The sequence below is a fragment of the Nesoenas mayeri genome (assembly GCF_963082525.1).
Source record: "Nesoenas mayeri genome assembly, chromosome: 11".
NCBI classification, from domain to species: domain Eukaryota; kingdom Metazoa; phylum Chordata; class Aves; order Columbiformes; family Columbidae; genus Nesoenas; species Nesoenas mayeri.
Genome location: NC_137563.1, coordinates 13,158,762 through 13,176,785, shown reverse-complemented (window position 1 = coordinate 13,176,785; position 18,024 = coordinate 13,158,762). Strand labels below are relative to the sequence as shown.

General features: G+C 61.7%; 1 protein-coding gene across 1 annotated transcript; it reads left to right on the top strand.

Annotated features, from left to right (window-relative positions):
• Positions 1–3,544: 3,544 nt before the first annotated feature.
• IDH2 (isocitrate dehydrogenase (NADP(+)) 2) lies at positions 3,545–6,389 on the top strand (the record flags this gene model as incomplete). The annotated part of the gene is made up of 10 exons (XM_080351222.1): positions 3,545–3,610; positions 3,936–4,101; positions 4,468–4,628; positions 4,748–4,891; positions 5,011–5,147; positions 5,275–5,426; positions 5,560–5,672; positions 5,763–5,860; positions 5,987–6,079; positions 6,302–6,389. Exons 1-10 carry the CDS (start codon positions 3,560–3,562, stop codon positions 6,387–6,389), a joined length of 1,203 nt encoding a protein of 400 aa, XP_080207348.1. The 5' UTR covers positions 3,545–3,559.
• Positions 6,390–18,024: the final 11,635 nt, after the last annotated feature.

Genomic DNA, 18,024 nt, shown 5'->3' with positions numbered 1-18,024 from the left:
GAGCCTGGGGCAGATGTGCTGCTCTCCTGGGGCAAGAAAAGAGCCGGGAAGCAGCCGCCAGTGACCCTGGCAGGGGCGGTCCTGTGCTCCGGCCAGGGTGGGCAGGTTGGGAGGCAGCCGTGCCTCGGGCACAGAGGGGTGAGCGGGGCTGTGCCATGGGGGTGCAGCAGAGCTGTGCCGTGGGGGTGTGCTGGGGCTGAGCTGAGCAGCACACACAGCTGTGCTCCAGCCTGAGGGTCCAGCAGGCAGAGCCCCCCCAGCCCCAGAGCAGAGCTGCCAGTGTCGTGGGCACCGAGCTGCTGGCTGATGCTGGGCTGAGCAGGGATCCCGGGCAGGGGTTCCAGGGCCAGCCAGCCATGGCCCTGCACCCCCACCTCCCAGAGCATCCTCCCAGCCAGCCTGTGCAGTTTCCATTCTTTCACCTGTCCCTGGGCACCTGGCTGCTCCACCTCACGTCGCACCATGTCCCCAGAGCAGCTGGGCCACCTTGCCTCGTGCATCACAGGCAGCTCTTGGCCGTGCTGCCAGCATGTGCACTGGCTCTGCCACCAGCAACTGCCTGCTCTGTGCGCCCCTGGGCCCGCGGGTTGTGAGGGGGTGCAGTGTGGGGCTGCTGATAGGGGCTGTGCCTCTGCCCCACAGTCTGGCTCATCCCCGGCCCACGCCCCTGCCCGGCAGCCCTGGAGGAGGCACACCGCTGCTGATGGGGGGTACAGCTCCCAACCCCCAGCCTGCAGGCCTGCAGCTCAGAGCAGTGTGCATGTTTGGGGTAGCACCACTTGCATGGGAACCCCTGTGCATTGCTCTAGCAGGCACACAGCTCCCTCCAGCCTCCCTGGTGACACCCTCCCATGGGCAGACACAGGGCTGCCTGCAGGCAGTGGTGTACGTGTGGACAGACCCCCCTCCCAGTCCTGGCACATTCTCTGGCTGGCCTCTCCATGCCCCCGACCTACTGGAGCCCACCCAGGACACGTCGTTCCCTGGAGCCCCGGCCCTCTGCAGCCAGTACTGGGGGACCCTCCTGGGGACCCTCCCAGGGACCATCCCAGGGCCAGCCGCGCTCACGGGAGGCTGGTTTGGCAGCAACCCGGGGCGTGCGGGCTGGGCTCTGGCCAGGGACGGACTCCTTTGTTTGCAGGCAGCCTTTCCCTGGGACAGTGCCACATGGCTGCTCTCCGCAGCTCCATGGGGGGATGGCTGCCGTGCTGGCGTGACCTCGTCTCTGCAAGTGCTGCGGTCACTGGGTGGCTCTGACTGCGGGACCAAGGCGAGGGCAGTGGGGGTGCAGTGCTACAGCCAGGCACAGCTGGGCAGCCCCCCTGGCCCTGTGCTGGAGGGCACCACCGCCCACTGCCCCACCTCAGTGCAGCCCCAAGTGCCGGTCGTGAAGCTGCTGGTGGGACATGGAGCCATGGGGAGGGCAGTGGGAGTGGGGGCACCTGAGACCCCGGCACTGCCCCAAGCAGTGGGTGCCGCCCCCCCCAGGCTGCTGCTCTGGTTAATGTTACAGCCAGGCAGACGTCAGCGCCTGGCCCTGCCTCCCCCCAGCCCCTCCAGCAGGACTGTTTTTCCTCCAGGAGCGGAATCTGCCAGTCCTCTGTGGCTAAAAAAAGCTATTGGCTTGGCCCGTGCAGAGGGACAGCAAACCTTGCAGGCCAAGCAGCCTCCTGGCTGCCCCAGCACCTCTTGGCTCCCGTGCACGTTCTTGGGGTGCCCCCCAAGGGCATCGTCCCCTCCTCCCCGTGCTGGGGTCAGGTGAGGTGAAGCTCCCCAAGGCAATGGCGGCAGCTGCCGTTCCCGCAGCCCCGTCCCGCTGGGCCCTGAGTCATGTGCTGGCGCCACCCAGGGTCCGGCACTTCTATGTAGGGAAAACCTGAGCCGGCTCCAAGCCCTGGGCTCAGTGTGCAGCGTGTCTCCCATCCAGATGTGCCCAGCGGGGTCATGTCTCTTTGCTAGGAACGGGGACCACCACAAACCCTCTGGCTCCTCACACCCCACACTGGGCAGAGCAGGGGGGGCTGAATACACAGTGGGCATGGGGCGACCTGACGCCTTGCACACCTGCCCTTGTCACCGCGTCCCAAGGACCCCAGTGAAAGCTGATCCCGGGCTCACCGGTCACCTTGTGCTTTGGCACCAGTTGCACCGAGCAAGTGGCATCTCCCCCATCACCCACCCGGGGGGGACACCCTCCTGCCTCGTGGGACACCCCAGGGGGGCACCCCCCAGTGGGTGTTTTAGATGGGATGCGCTGGGGGCGGGGGGGGGGAGGGGGGGTGCTGCAACGGCCCGCCCTGCCCCGTGAGACCCCGCGCGGACCCTTCCAAGGCCCCACGGCGGGGCCCGGGCACGGACCGCCCCGGGGCGGAGCGAACCGCGTCCCCGCGCCGCCGCCACCGCCCCCGTCGCGTCCGCCCCGTCGCGCCCCGCCATGGCTGCCCGCTGCCTCCGCGCCGCCCCGGCGCTGAGCCGCCTGGCCCGCTGCCCTCTGCCCGCCGCCGCCGTGGGGCAGCGGCGGCACTGTGAGTGGGGTGACCTTGGGGGGGGGGGGGCGTGGGGGGAGCCGTCGTGTCCTTGAGGACGGAGAGGGCGGCTGCTTCTGTCCCGAGCGCGGGTTGCACCGGTCCCGGCCCACGGGGGGGTTTGCATGTCGGGTCGAGTCGGTTTGTGTTTTGGAGGGTGGCGGGTTTGCAACTGAATCCGCACCCCCGCTTACAGTCGGTCTCAGGAAGGTTTGCACGGACCCACGCGGGATTTTGCAGCCGGTTTCGGTCCGGGAGGGGTTTGGTCCCAGTTCCACGCGGGGTTTTGCAGCCCCACTTGCAGCCAGGCTTGGCTCCCTGAGTTTTTTCCTGCGTTTTGCACCCCTGCTTGTACCCACTTTGACCCTGGAGCGGTTTGTTCCTGGCCCAGGGCTCACGTGAGGTTTTGCAGCCCAGGTCCCGCCCCAAGAGGGGTTTGCACCCGTTCCTGGTCCCACGTGGAATTTTGCAGCCTGGCCAGCAGCCAGGCTTGACCCCCAGATGGATTTCCTCTTGGTTCTGGTCCCAGTTCCACTTTGGGTTTTGTATCCCGACCTGCAGCCAGGCTTGGCACCCAGCTAGGTTGTACTTCTGGTCCAGGTCCCACACATGGACTTGCATCTGGATCCAGTCCTGGGAGGGGTTTCCTCCCGGTCCTTGTCCCGTGCAGGGTTCTGCACTCCAGCTGGTACCTGGGTCTGGCCCTGGAGTGGTTTGTGTCCGTTCCTGGTCCTGGACTCACAGGGGGCTTTGCAGCCCAGTTTGCACCCGGGTCCTGCTTTGAGTGGGGTGTGTGACCATTCCCAGTCCTGCTCCCATGTGAGGTTTTGCACCCTGACCTGCACCTAGCCCTGAGCAGGGCTGGTTCCCCAACCTGCTGATGGGACCCCGTGGTCCCTGTGAGACGTCTGGTCCCATGCCGGGGTGCAGAGCTGTGGGGCTGGTGCCGGCGGTGCCCGTATGTGCTCCTGACACCCGCCCGCCACTCCCCAGATGCCGACAAGCGGATCAAGGTGACCAATCCGGTGGTGGAGATGGACGGAGATGAGATGACGCGGATCATCTGGGCCTTCATCAAGGAGAAGGTAATGGCGTCCTATCTGGGGAACGGGTGGGTGCTGGATGGGTGAACAGGCAGCTGTTGTACAGGGGACAGGCTGTCCCTTTGTCTGTACCCCCCCCACCCCCGTCTGTCCATCCTTCTCAGTCTGTCTGCAGGAAGCAGGTGGTGAGATCAGCACAGCTTCCGCTGAGTCCTGGAAGTGAGGAGGTCCCACAAAGGGGGACCGTCCCAGGCAGGGGGGGTACAGTCCCAGGCAGGGGGCTGGGGCTGGCCATGCTGCAGCGCATGGTGCTGGGCCCTTGCCACCCCACAGTGTGCCCCACCTGATGCTCTCCTGGGCCCCTCAGCTCATCCTGCCCAACGTGGACGTCCAGCTGAAGTATTTTGACCTGGGTCTGCCGCACCGGGACAAGACAGACGACCAGGTCACCATTGACTCAGCACTGGCCACCCAGAAGTACAGCGTGGCTGTCAAGTGTGCCACCATCACGCCGGACGAAGCCAGGGTGGAAGGTGGGTGGGGGCAGGGGGTCGGTGCCGACAGCCCCAGGGAAGCTGAGCCCCCCATGTTCCCCAGTCCCTTGGGGTCAGCCAGCGGCTCCCTCCCCCAGCTCAGGGTTCTGGTGGGTTGGGGGCTGAGCTGCAGCCTGGGCTGAGGGACTGGGTGCTTGAGGGGACCCTGAGGGCGCAGGGCTGGGGACAGGCTGGCCTCTGCCGAGTGCTGGTCACGAGTCCACACCGGCTGTCCCTCTTGTTGGCTGACCTGACAGCAGACGCTGGCAGCGGCCCACGGCACAGAGGAGGGGGGGCAGCAGGGGCCGGGCGCTGGGCTGCACCTGCTGGGGGGGTGCCTGGGGGCTTCACCTCCTCATGCTGCAGAGTTCAAGCTGAAGAAGATGTGGAAGAGCCCCAACGGCACCATCCGAAACATCCTGGGGGGCACAGTGTTCCGGGAACCCATCATCTGCAAGAACATCCCGCGCCTGGTGCCCGGCTGGACCAAGCCCATCACCATTGGCAGGCATGCCCACGGCGACCAGGTGAGCCCCACAGCAACCAGATGAGCCCCATGGCAACCAAGTGAGCCTGTGGGCAGCTGCCTGCAGGGGGGCGGCTGGCAGCTCCTGCCCTGCCCCATGTTCTGCCCTGCTCTGTGCAGTACAAAGCCACTGACTTCGTGGTGGGCAAGTCCGGGACGTTCAAGATGGTCTTCACGCCGAAGGACGGCAGTGGGACCAAGGAGTGGGAGGTCTTCAACTTTCCCGGTGGCGGCGTGGGCATGGGCATGTACAACACGGACGAGGTAACAGGGTGGGCGGGGGGCACAGGAGGGTCCCCGTGGGGTGGCACAGCCTTGCCATCTGTGTGGGCCCGGCCAGGCGCAGGGTTCAGTGTCCCAGGGGTCCATACATTCCCTTGCAGTCCATCTCAGGCTTCGCACACAGCTGCTTCCAGTATGCCATCCAGAAGAAGTGGCCTCTCTACATGAGCACCAAGAACACCATCCTCAAGGCCTACGATGGGCGCTTCAAAGACCTTTTCCAGGAGATCTTTGATAAGTACGAATGTGGGGGAGCTGCCTGGGGGGCTGGCTGCCCCTCCTGGAATATTTCCCGGGAGTTGCAGTGGGACCCAGCCTGGGGGGGGCATGGGCGGGCACAGCTGACGCCTCTCCTGGGCTCCCAGGCACTACAAGACTGAGTTCGACAAGCTGAAGATCTGGTACGAGCACCGGCTCATCGATGACATGGTTGCCCAGGTGCTGAAGTCCTCTGGCGGCTTTGTCTGGGCCTGCAAGAACTATGACGGGGACGTCCAGTCAGACATCCTGGCCCAAGGTGGGGCGGTGGCGTGGGGTGCTGTGAGGCGGTGTGGGAGGCTGTGGGGCAGTGTGGGGTGCTGTGGGATGCTACGGGGTGGGCTGTGTGTAGTCGCTTTCCCAGGGCCACCCTGACCCCTGTCTTGCCGCAGGGTTTGGCTCCCTGGGGCTGATGACCTCAGTGCTGGTGTGTCCGGACGGGAAGACCATTGAGGCCGAGGCGGCCCACGGCACCGTCACCCGCCACTACCGGGAGCACCAAAAGGTGGGTGTGCTCTGTTTGTGGTGGTTGCCCGTGTCACGCTGCCCGTGTCATGCTGCCCGTGCCAGCCCGCTGAGCGATCTCTCTGCACAGGGACGACCCACCAGCACAAACCCCATCGCTAGCATCTTCGCCTGGACGCGCGGCCTGGAGCACCGGGGCAAGCTGGACAGTAATCCCGACCTGATCAAGTGAGTGGGGGTGGTGGGGGCACCCCGGGGCAGGGGGTGCAGCCAGCCGTGGTGGAGCTCTGCGGCACAGGAAGGCTGGTGAGGTGCTGGCTTTGCTGGAGCCGTGTGTGGTACCACTGTCTCCAGGTTTGCTCAGACGCTGGAGAAGGTCTGTGTTGAAACGGTGGAGAGCGGGACGATGACGAAGGACCTCGCCGGCTGCATCCATGGCCTTGCCAAGTACGTGTGGCTGCGGGGCAGAGCGCGTAGGGCAGCCACGGCGGCAGACTGCCCGCGAGACAGTCCCCAGGGACCCGGGGCAGCTATTCCCAGCTCACGGGGTTAGGCGGTGTCTGCAGCTGGGCGGGGGCCACATCCTGCACTGGGGCCGTGTCCTGCACTGGGGGGCAGGCAGGGACCTGCTGGCCACGGGACCCCTCCAGCCTCTCTGTACCCCTGCAGTGTGAAGCTGAATGAGCACTTTGTGAACACCACCGACTTCCTGGATGCCATCAAGAACAACCTGGACAAGGCCCTGGGCAAGCACTAGAGGGACGCAGGGCATGCCCAGCCCTGGTGTCACTTGGATGGACAGGGACCCAGTGCCGCCTCCAGCTCACCAGCACCACTCAGGAACAGTGGAATAGTTTTTATAAGCAGTTTTCTTACAAGTGTTTTTAAAGCCTTTCTATTGGGGGTTTGTTTTGGGGGGGCCCTAGTCCCACACTGACTTGTGTACCCCCCACCCTCACAGTGCCAGCAGCCATTAAACCTCCCCAGCCCATGGCGTGTAGTGGTGGTGCCACGGCTTTCATGGCACGGGCATGGGGTGGGCCAGCCACAGGAGGCAGCCAGCAGCTAAAGAATATGCATTTGTTAGAATTATTGCTAAACAACTTTTCAAACGGTGGAGATAAACTAACAAAAACACAGTAGGGCTTTGCACAAGGGGTGGCCAAACGCTCCGTGTACGCGAGTGGGGGACTGGGGAGCGGGGGCTGAACGGCTGCCGGCCCTTGCTCTGCCACAGCCCCAGCACCGACCAGGACCCCCCACCTTGTGAGCTGGGACCCCCCACCTTGCCCCGCGGGGCAGAGCCCAGTGCTGCAGCCACCCGGGGCTGCCTCATGGCAGCAAACATCCCCTGGCTCAGCGCCACCCAGCACAGGGGGACACGTGTCACAGCTTTTTGGTAATGGACTGAGGTAGCATGGGGGGGCTATGCTGGCAGGGTGCTGGGAGTGCTGCAGGAGGGGTCCAGGCTGCTGAATGCTCCATCCTGCCCTTTGGCTGGGGGGCACCCTGCCCTGCTGGGGGCTGGGAGCCAGGAGGGGGGAAGCACTGTCACCCCTGGAGCCAGCCTGGGCCTTTGAAGATGGGGTGGATGGTGCTGGGTCGTGGGCAGTGTGGGGGTACACACGCCTGCACTTGCTTGGAGGCCTGTGGTGTGCACGGAGTGGTGTGTCCCCAACCCTGTGCCAGCACCACGGCTCGTCCCCGCCTCCCAGCCCCGCTGCAGCTGCCCAGGCGGTGCTGGCGCCTGCCAGAGTCCTGCCTGGCACGGGGCCTGCGCTGGGTGACGCTGCGGGTGCTGCCCTGCCCCACGCAGGGATAGTGGCCCAGGCCCAGCCACTGCTGCCCCAGCTCCTTTCTCTCCCTCCACAGCACATGGAAACAGGTGGCAAAATCCCCCCCAGGGGCTGCACTGCCCCAGGAACGGCCTCTTCCCAAGCCCCAGAATGGGGGGGCCACAGTGTGGAGAGCAGCTGTGGGTCCCCCCCAGCAGTGAGACCCTGCTCTGGTCCTCAGCCCCCCCCGCACCATCGCAGGCCCCACCACCCCTGTGCACAGACCACACACATTACACAGGTTGAAAAAGCACATTGGTTGAAGGAAACTGAACTCGGTGAAAAGATAAATCCAACCACGCGGCACATCTGAAAAAAATAAATTACTTTCAAAATACCATCATTTGCTCAAGTTGAACATGGTTTGCCTTCTTTTAAATATACTGCTCGCTACAGCTGCTCCATACGCGGAGCTGCTGCTTCCTCTGAGCTTTGCCATTAGTTTGTAAGAAAATATTCTGTTCTGTATGTGCCCCGTACAGGTTGCCATGGCTCTGCCTGAGCCAGCCCATGGCCAGTGCCAGGGCAAGTGGGATGCTCTCGCCTGCCTGGGAGATGAGGCAGAGCACAAAATGAAACCCCCCTCTGCAGGCACAGGGGCTCCTGCCCCACAGGGCACTTGGGGGGAGCAGGGGGCCAGCTGGCTGCAGCCATGGGAGAGGACCCAGGAGGTAGAATAATCAGTAATGCTCATTATCTTCTGGGATGCACCTTCCCCTGCCTGCAGTTTCAAGGAGGCTGGACGCAGAGCCTGCCCTTGCCCTGGCAGAGGTTTTCAGACATCCCTGTTTGCTCCTCCACCGATCCAGCCCGAGCTCCTGCCCCAGGTGGGGGTGCAGGTCTGGCAGGTGCCGCAGCTCTCACCATGCAAAGCCCCCATAGGCCCCGCAGCCGCCCCCAGCCCCGGCTACAACATGTTGTAGTAGGCCATCTCCTTCATGGCCTGCTCAGCCAGGGCGTGCTCATCTGGAGGGTTGCCCACCCCTCCATAGCCGTAAGAGTTCTCCTCCTCAAAGTCGTCCATCTCCTGCTGCCCATCCAGCTCGGCGTGCTCGGTCCCGGCCAGGTCCATCATGGGATCTAGGGTTCAGACAGGGACACCCTGTGTTGGACCTGCCTCCCTCCATGCTGAAGGTCCACAGCCAACAGCACCCTTGTCCCCTCTGGGGACAGTCAGTCAGCAGCATTTACCCCCTCCCACCCTGCAAAACCCTTTAACTGAAACTACAGCCACCAAATCACCAGAGGGGACCACCCTGTCCAGAGATGCCAAAGCCTTCATGGTTCCCCGAGGAGCTATTTATTTTAACTTATTTTTTTAACAGGACCTGAGCTTGCCGAGAGGCGCTGGCTGGAGCTGCGGCGGCACAGCCTGGTGCCCAGAGCCATCAGCCCAGAGCTAGGTGCTCCCAGGAGCAGCCGCAGCCAGGAGATCACAGAACCTGGTCTGCAATAGGGACCGGTGCAGGGACACCACAGCACCCACCCTGCAATACGGACCAGTGCAGGGACACCACAGCACCCACCCTGCGATAGGGACCGGTGCAGGGACACCACAGCACCCGCTCTGCGATAGGGACTGGTGCAGGGACACCACAGCACCCACCCTGCGATAGGGACTGGTGCAGGGACACCACAGCACCCACCCTGCGATAGGGACTGGCCACACTCACACCCACCTTGGCTGTCCAGGCTGATGTCCATCACCCCGTGCTTGACCTTCATGTGCCGGCTCAGGTTGCCCTTCAGGTTGAACTTGCTGGAGCAGTAGGGACACTTGAAGGGCTTGCTCCCCGCGTGCAGGTGCATGTGCCCCAGCAGGTTGTACATGCGGTTGAAGGATTTCCCGCAGACCTGTGGGCAGCAGTCCCGGGTCAGCAGGGGCTCTCCTGCTGCTGTCCCCACCCCAGCAAGGGGCTCTGCAGCAGCCACTTGCCTGCAACTGCGTATCCCAGAGCAGAGCTTGTCCTGGGAACCCCACTGCTCCCACCCATTCCCAGGAGTACTGGGGTTGCTCCTCCCCTTCTCCCTTAGTGGAGGCACTAATTGTCTCCCTCCGTTAGCCGTGCCCATGTCCTGCCCGCAGTGCAGCTCTGAGCAGCCGCATCAGGACGAGCTGTTTGCCCAAGTGAACAGAGGGAGGCATCACAAAACTGCTTTTCTGTGCCTGAGGACTCAGCCCAGCCTGGCCGGGTTTCTCTGGGAGCACAGCACATCAGAGCCCATGCTAACCCCCCCAGATCTGCACCCTGCTCAGATCTGCATCCCTGCCATAGACCCCTGACGATACCTTGCATTTGAATGGCTTCACCGGTGAGTGCACAATCATGTGGGTCTTGAGCGTCTGCTTCTGCACAAAGGTCTTGAAGCAGATGTGGCACTGGTAGGGCCGGACGCTGGTGTGGATCAGCATGTGCCGCTTCATGTTGGCCTGCAGCGTGAACTCCCGCCCGCACACCTCGCACTTGAACTCCTTCACACCCTGCGAGGGGAGGGGACAGAGGATGGTGGAACCAGCGCCCAGTGCTGCCGGGGCAGCTCAGGGCCCTTGCACAGTCCCCATGGGAGCCAGGGCACATGGATGTGCTGGGCATGGGGTGGAGCTGGGACCTGCGCTCCCCAAGGGGCACAGGGTGGGCTCCTCATGCTACGCAGAACATTTGGGCCTATCAGCAGGCTGGACTGCAGGAAACAGGGGAAGATTGGCCCTCATCAGCTCATGTGCACCTTCCACAGAGCACCTCCTGCTCCCCTCTCCTGCCCCTTCTGCAAGTGCAGACCCTGGAGCCACCCCCAAACTGCCCCAGGGGCAACTCCTGCTGCCTGGTCCCACAGCGGGCAGGATCCTGCTTCACCCCAGATCCCACCATCTCACCTGCACTGGAAATGCACCTGTAGCACTTTGAAAACCCAGTATGCGGCCAGCGCTGCTGGAGCAAGAGCAGCTCCGCAAAGCGGCACCCACGGCAAGGTCTGGCTGGGGACCATGACTGCCACGTGGCAGCTGACCTGGCACAGGGACACCGGGGCTGTGCTTGAGCCCGGCAGCATGCGGGGGGTGGCTGCAGGGAGAGCGGCTGGACGGGCATTGGGAGCCTGCCTGTGAGACCCAGCTCTGCTCTCTGGCTCAGGCCAATCACTGCCCCCAGAAGAACCCCTGGAAAAGGGTGAACCCCTCATCACTGCCCGCTGGAGGGGCCACAGCAGCACGTGGCCAGGTCCCCCAAGTCACCCCGTGCAGCACCTGCAGCAGCTCTGAACCCCGCTCCCCAGGGACGGGAGGTCCAAGTAAGGAGTCCGGGCAGTCCCAAGGCTCCTGCCTGTAACAATTTCCTTTAACCGTTAATTAATGACCCCTAATGAATGACAGCCGCCGCGGGGCCTCTGCCCACCTGCACCACTCGTGTCCCGGGGCTGGACAGGGCTTTGGGGTACTGGGACAACCCATTTCCCAACACCCGTGTCCAGAGCTGGCACATCTCCGGGCACAGCCCCTGCCCCTACCTTGTGTGTGAGTGAGTGCTGCTTGAGGTGGTGGATCTGGCTGAATTCCATCCCGCACTCGGTGCAGACGAAGGGCCGCACATTCTGGTGCTTCAACATGTGGTTCTGCAGCTGGCTGCGGTAGTGGAAGGACTTGCTGCACTCCAGGCACTGGTAGAGTGTGGGGCCCTGGTGCGTAGCGAGGTGCCGCTTCAGCTGGGTGAGCGTGGAGAAGTCCAGCCCGCACTCCACGCAGACGTGGCAGCGCCCGCTCTCGTGCTTCACCTCGTGTGCCTTCAGCTCGCTGGGGTAGGCGAAGCCACGGCCACAGAAGCGGCAGCTGTAGGGCTTGATGTCGGTGTGCAGCAGCATGTGCCGCTTCAGGTGGCTGGTCTGGGTGAAGGCCTTGCTGCAGACCTCGCACTTGTGGGGCCGCGTGCCCTGGTGGGTCAGCAGGTGGGTCTGCAGGTGGCTGGGCTGCTTGAAGAGCTTGTTGCAGTGCGGGCAGGAGTGGGGTTTGATGCCGTTGTGGCCCAGGATGTGGGTCACCAGGTTGTACTTGGAGGTGTAGGACTTCTCGCACATGCGGCACTGCCAGCGCTTCTGCCGGTCCCCAGCCTCCACCAGGTATGAGTCGTCGATCTGCACATTGATGTCCAGCCGGTCCAGCTGCGCCTTCTTGTTGCTGGTGGCCCCCGCTGCCTCCAGCTCCCCCGGCTCCTGCCAGCTGAAGCCCTGCTCACTCTTCACCGGCTCGGGGGATGCCGGCGTGGGGGCCTCTGCCTCGTCGGGGGACGAGGCGCCCACCTCAAAGGGGCACTCGGTCCGCAGGGCCCCCACAGTGCCGCCCTCTGCCACAGCCGGGTTGGTGTCCCCGGGGTGGCTCTCAGGGCCTTCCGGGCACGGGTGCCGGCGCAGGTGCCGCAGGCGCCGGGGCCTCCTGCCAAAGGCACTGAGGTCAATCATCTTCATGGCGCTGCTCTGCACCGCCTGCTCCTGGCTGGGCTCCTGGCTGGGGGGTGGGCAGCCATGCTGCTGCTCGCCCTCCTCATCCCCAGGGCTGGACACATCATGCAGCGCCTCACCCTCCGCCTTCTCGCACTTGACCTTGGGCACCAGCCTCACAGGAGGCCGCTTCCTCCTCCGGGCGTGCTTCTCCAGGGAGGACTCTGCCTCCAAGGCGTCCTCCTCCTGCCCATCCCCTGGCGCCTGCCCCTCGCCCTCGGGCTCCCCGGGCTCCACGGTGTCCGGCAGCTCCTCGCCCAGGCCCGGCAAGAAGCTGGCAGGGCTGACAGTGGCCCCGAGCAGCTCATTCTCAGACACCAATCCCAGAACTGCAGCCTGCGCCAGGGACAGCACCACCACTGCGTCCGTCTGGGTCCCGCACTCGGTGAAGCGATCCATCTCTGCCTACACTGTCATGGCTGCGGAGGCAAAGACACGGTCGTTAGCTCTCCTGGTGCCCCTGCTGCCACGCAGCCGCCAGGGACGCCACTCGGCGAGGGGCTCATTCCAGCCGTCACCCCTTTGCTGACCCTGGCAGAGGCTGGGTCTGCAGCGGCACCCGGTGTGGGGCACCCTGGGGACAGCAGCTCTGCTCCTGAGCCTGGGACAAACCAGGAGCTCCCTGTGCTCTGGGGGTCTCTGCGACCTACCAGCCTGGAGAGCCAAGCATGGGGCATGTTCCCACCAAAATGATGTGACCGGCATGGGAAGAGCTGCAGAGAGGAATGAAGCCCTTCTGAAGAGCCAGTGTTCCTCACCAGGCACACAGAGCCTGTGCCCGCCCCACCAGCCCCTTCTGAGCGCTTGGGGCAGTCAGCCAGCGATCCCAGGAAATGCTGCCATGAACGTGCTGGGAACCTGGGATGGAGCACAGAGGAGAGCGGGGCAGGCACCGCTGCACCTTGGGGCTGCTGCTCTGCCATCCTTCCCCAGACTCCTCCAGTTGGCTCCCGCATGTTCCCTGGTGACGGGGGCTGGGAAACAGGGAGGGGACAAAGCAAAACAGAGTGAAATGTCAAGTGGGAGGGATGTGAAGGTACAAGCAACTCTGCTCGTGGAGGAGCATGCTGGCAGGCCAGGGAAAGATGCACCAGCTGCCAAAACACTCCTCTTGGATGGAAGGTAGTTTATGCATTTTGTTTAGTGAGGATTAAAACAACACTTTGAGAACATTCTTGCACTCGGCTCTCTTGTACCCCGGGGCCTGACAGCCCAGTACCCACCCCAGAGAGGATGTAACAGGGTCCCAAGGGATGCAGAGCCTGGAGCAGTAGTACCTGACTGCCCCGGGACCCATCCATGGGGCAACACTGGGCCCCCAGCAGCTGTGGGGCAGCCGGTGAGGACGGGCAGGGAGGCGATGGGAGAGCAGATGAGAGTGAGGGAGGAGGCTGCTGCTGCCTCCTGCAGTGAAGAACGTTCTCCTAAATATCATTATTTTCCAGCTACAAAGAGAAATCCTATGGGGGAGGTAAAACAGGAATAAACTCCAAAACAGATTATGTCGCAGTCCCAGGAGCACCTGCACACTGTGAGAGGCAATCCTGGGCTAAATAATCACTCTCTGAGCAGAGAAACCCCCCAAAAAAGTTATCATCCCCACAGTTCTCGCTGCAGCACCTGCATGGCCTCCACGCCACATCTCACCAGCCCACCCAGTGACAGCTGCAGGGACAAGGAACACATCGGCCTTTCCACTCACACTCCACAGGCAGCTGCTGCTCCTGCAGCTCCTCTGCAAGCCCGTTGAGCGTGGCCTGTGTCCTCTCATGCCAGCTCTGCACCCACCCAGACACCGTGGCACGGTACACATGTCCCTTTGGGGAAGCGGAAGTGATGGGGAAGGGGAGAAGAGCCAGCATGAAATCAGGAAGAGCCAGAGGTGAGAGACACCAGCTGTGTGAGGTCTGCTGCCCGGGGGGCGGCACCCAGGGGACTGGGTCCCTCCTCAGCATCCCTCCCGTGTGGGCAGCACAGGCAGCTCAGCCCCCGCCGTGCTGGATCTGCTCGGGCATCCCTGCCTTGGGGCAGCTCTGTCAGCCCTTCCCCGTGCTGGATCTGCTCGGGCATCCCTGCCTTGGGGCAGCTCTGCCAGCCCTTCCCCGTGCTGGATCTGCTCGGGCATCCCTGCCTTGGGGCAGCTCTGCCAGCCCTTCCCCGCGGCGGCCAGGGAGCCGGGCTGTGCAGAGCAGACACCGGGGTCTGGGGGGGTTGCCCGCCAGAAACGGAGGGGAGACCAGACAAAGGGGGCATCTTCGACCCCTCTCACCTCCAGCCCCCTGCGGAACCGGAGAGAGGAGATGGCGAGGAGGAGAATGGGGGGAGGAGGAGGGGGAGTGAGGAGGCAGCGAAACAAAGAGAGGAGCGGGGGGAGGGCGGCGGCGGGAGGAGGAGGAGAGTGGGAGGAAGGATGGGGAGGAAGACGGAGCAGCCGGGGAGGCGGCTGCCGGCGGGCACAGCCGGGCCCCGGGACCCCTCTGCTGGGAGGCTCCCGGGGGCCCATCGCCCACCGCCCCGGCCGCCGCGGGGCGAGGGCGGGTTCTCAGCATCATCCTCCTCCTCCTGTTCTTACCGGGGTCTCGGCTGGAGCGAGACAGGGCAAAAGCCTTTCCATTGAGTTTTGAATTGTTTTCCTTCGCGGTTCGGAGCAGTTTCTGTTTCCACATACAATGGGTGTCCCTTGCAGCCCAGTTAAGATCTCGCTGTTCCCAAGGATTTCTCCACAGGCACTTACACAGGACGATAACCACCCACGTCCTCCTCCTGCAACCGGTGTTGTCACCCTGGCTGGGGACAGGAAGGCACCACTGGGTCCTGCTCCCCATGGCAGGTGCCAGTAAACACCGTGCAAGGGCGACACTCAACCCGGACAGCCCCACATTCACCTGGCATGGGGAGCCGGGCAGCTGCCTTGGGACAGAAGAGGGGACACGAGATGGGACCCAAGTGATTTCCCTGTCTCCAGCACTGGGGAGGGGTGGGGATGGGGGTGTCAGCCAGACCCCCTGCACAGCTCTGGGTCTCTGTCCTCCGTTATGAGCACAAGACAAGTAAACTGGAGGCTTTTAGAAGAAAGTATAATAAAGTGTAATTCCTAGACCAGAGCACTCAGGGAACAGGGATGAGCTCAGCTCCTTTGGGCCTCGGTACAAAAATAAACCCCTTGTGTTACACCAATCACTCCTCACACTTTCTCTATGGAACACGCGAGCTCTGGTACGTGAGCCATAGAGCTTTGTGACCGAGGAGTGAGGCCGCGAGGGCCGGCGGAGCTGCCGCAGCTGCACAAACACCGCGGGGAGAGCAGTGGGGACGGGACACATGCTTTTGTTTCACTTCTCGCTCTCACTTCCATATTCAGCCTTCTCGGCTCTTGCAGAGCGGGTTGGAAACACTGTTTCCCAACACATGGGCAAGGAAGGCTGGGTCACGTATTTCAGCTCCCCCAGGAAACACCCTGACAGCCCCGGGGTGAAGAGCCCTCCCCTGGGCTTAAATCCGAACGTTCAACTCAGGTTTAGGTGCTCTCCAGCTCCTCTGCCAACGGAAACAGTCGCCTGCCCACATATGGAGTTACACAAATGCACTTGTTTACGTCCCCTCCGAAAGCCTCGCGCTCCCAGTCTCCCCCACCCACATCTTCCCCGTCCCCCCGCGCCTGTCATCCTTCTCCAATGCTCATGGGACGGACGCACCCAGGGCTGGTGGCAGCAGCTCCTGTCCCTGCTCCTCTGGGGGTTGTGAAATTTGGTTTTCTTTCAGTATTTCTCCTCCCACTCCTTCGAGGTTTTTGTCTCCGTGCAATCTCTCCTCTCCTCCCGCCTTTCTCAACACACTGGGAAGGGTCTGGCTCTGCCCTGGCACATCTCTGCGGTCCCTGCCCCCAACCCACAACCCATCAGCCGCCCCCTCAGAGCCTCCATCAGTGTCTCGCTCACCTCCCAGTCTTGAGGCACTTAAATATATAGATATATATTTAACATAGCTTTCACTTGTGTAATTTTACTTGTATTTACCTCCCTTGCTCATCTTTGACCACTCAAACACCTCTCACCTGAGGACTCTTACACCAGAGAGGTCTCCTGCGCAGCATTTTGCACAACAGCCTCTCCATCCCCCACAATAGGTTTCTTGCTGAATTCCAGTTTTCCAGCCACTGCCCCAGACTAAGAGCTGCCCATCTCTGGACACTTCTCCCTTCTTTTTGCTGTTTTAAGTCCCTCGGTTTCACCTGGCCTTGCACTGTCCCACCAGCCCCTCATGCAGCCAAACCACAGCAGACACCAATGCAACCGCTCTGGAAACAGGACTCTTCCTAAACCTAAACTGAACAGCCTGAAAAATCACGTCTGGGTCATGAAAACCTCACTTGTGCACACATACGAGGTTTGCTGGCAATGTCCTAGATCTGGTGTGGGGACACAGAGAAAATGACCACGTGCCGCCGTTGAAGGTCTCTACAAGGGGCTGTAGCCCCCAACCACCTCACCAAGCACCTCTACTCTCCGCTGGGGGTTCAACTCTTCAAAAACCCTGTTTGCTTTCGCGCTCCATTTCCTGACCTTGAAGGTCACCAACACCAAATCTCACCCAGCCCTTCCTGTGGGACGGGGAGCCAAGGGCACCCAAAACTCAAAGAGTTTGTGCGATTTACCTTGTACAGCCATCCCAAGGAGCTGTGACCTCCCTCTGCAGGAACAGAAACCCCCAACTCACTGCAGCTGCTGCCCCATGTTCTCTCTGCCCATCAGGGTAAGTGCCGGCACATGCGCGGATGCCAGGACCCCCGGTACCAGCAGCTGCTCATCTCCTGTCACCCACCTGTGGTATGACGGGCCCTGTGACCGACCCACAGCATCCGGGGGGCCTTCGGAACTTTTATGCGCTGAGAGAAAAGCAGTGTCACAGCGGAGGCAGCAGCGGGACAGAGAGCTCCTCGAGAGGCTCCTGGCAGCCGCCAGTCCCTGTGCCGGCCATCTGAGGGAGGCACCCCGCAGAGCCGGGAGCTGCACCCCCACACCCGAACTCCAGCAGCGACAGGGGCCACAGGGCTGGGCGGCTGTGGGACCCTTTTGTGGGACCCCATTGCAGAGGCCCTTTGTGGGACCCCCATTGTGAGACCCTTTGCAGCCCCTCTGCGGAGCCCCCCTGCTGATCAACAAACCTCTAATATTTGTGAGAATACCTTTGATTTTATTTTTCTTCCTTTCCTAGAAGAAGCTTTCATTTAAATTTAATAAAGGAAAAATCAGTCTTTCATCCTTTTTTTTTTTTTCTTGTGGTTTTCACATAAAGCTGCTCAAAGCACCCACAAAAATTCTAAACAGAAAAATATTTTTTCCCTGAGAATCACAACAACCAAAATGATTCATAAACCCAATCCAGAGCATTTGTCCTGCACCAGGCCTGGCGAGCCAAAGTTCTGAGAAACGGGGAAGAGGATGCATGGTGCTGGGCTGCTGCTACCAAATAAACTCGGCATTTTTAAAGAAATCAAAACAATTTCAGAGTTCATTCAATCAGTCTCCATATTAGATACTATCTGTGCTTCTAAAGGAAAACTTTTGTTAAATGACTTCTCTAGAAAAAAGCTGCTTACTGTAAGTTAATTAGAAAGCAGAACTGCTCCCTCCAGCCTGGGATACACTTTCTGACACAGACAGACGTACGTGGGGTTGTGTGTATCACCTGAAGTGGTTCTGGGGGAGGGATTATTGTCTTTTGGAGCTTTGATTTAAAAAAGAAAAAAGGACACAAGCTACTATTTGCAGCATGAAAATGTTTTCCAGTAAGATTAGGTGAAAAAACAAGTAGGGGAAAATGGTGACATCAGGTGCGTGTGACACACAATGTCTGACCCGCTTTGTCAGCTTGGGTCAAACCCCTCCCAGCTGCCCTGTTCATATTTCTGTTAGTGATTCTTACCCAAATCATTGTGTTTATCGGTGAGAATTAAACACTGACCTCTGAAGCCGCCAGGTTATTGGCAAACTCTGACTGGAGGGAAAAAGGAATGTTTTTTAAATCACTGGAGATTACCATTATCTGCAGAATAAATGTGTTCAGAGC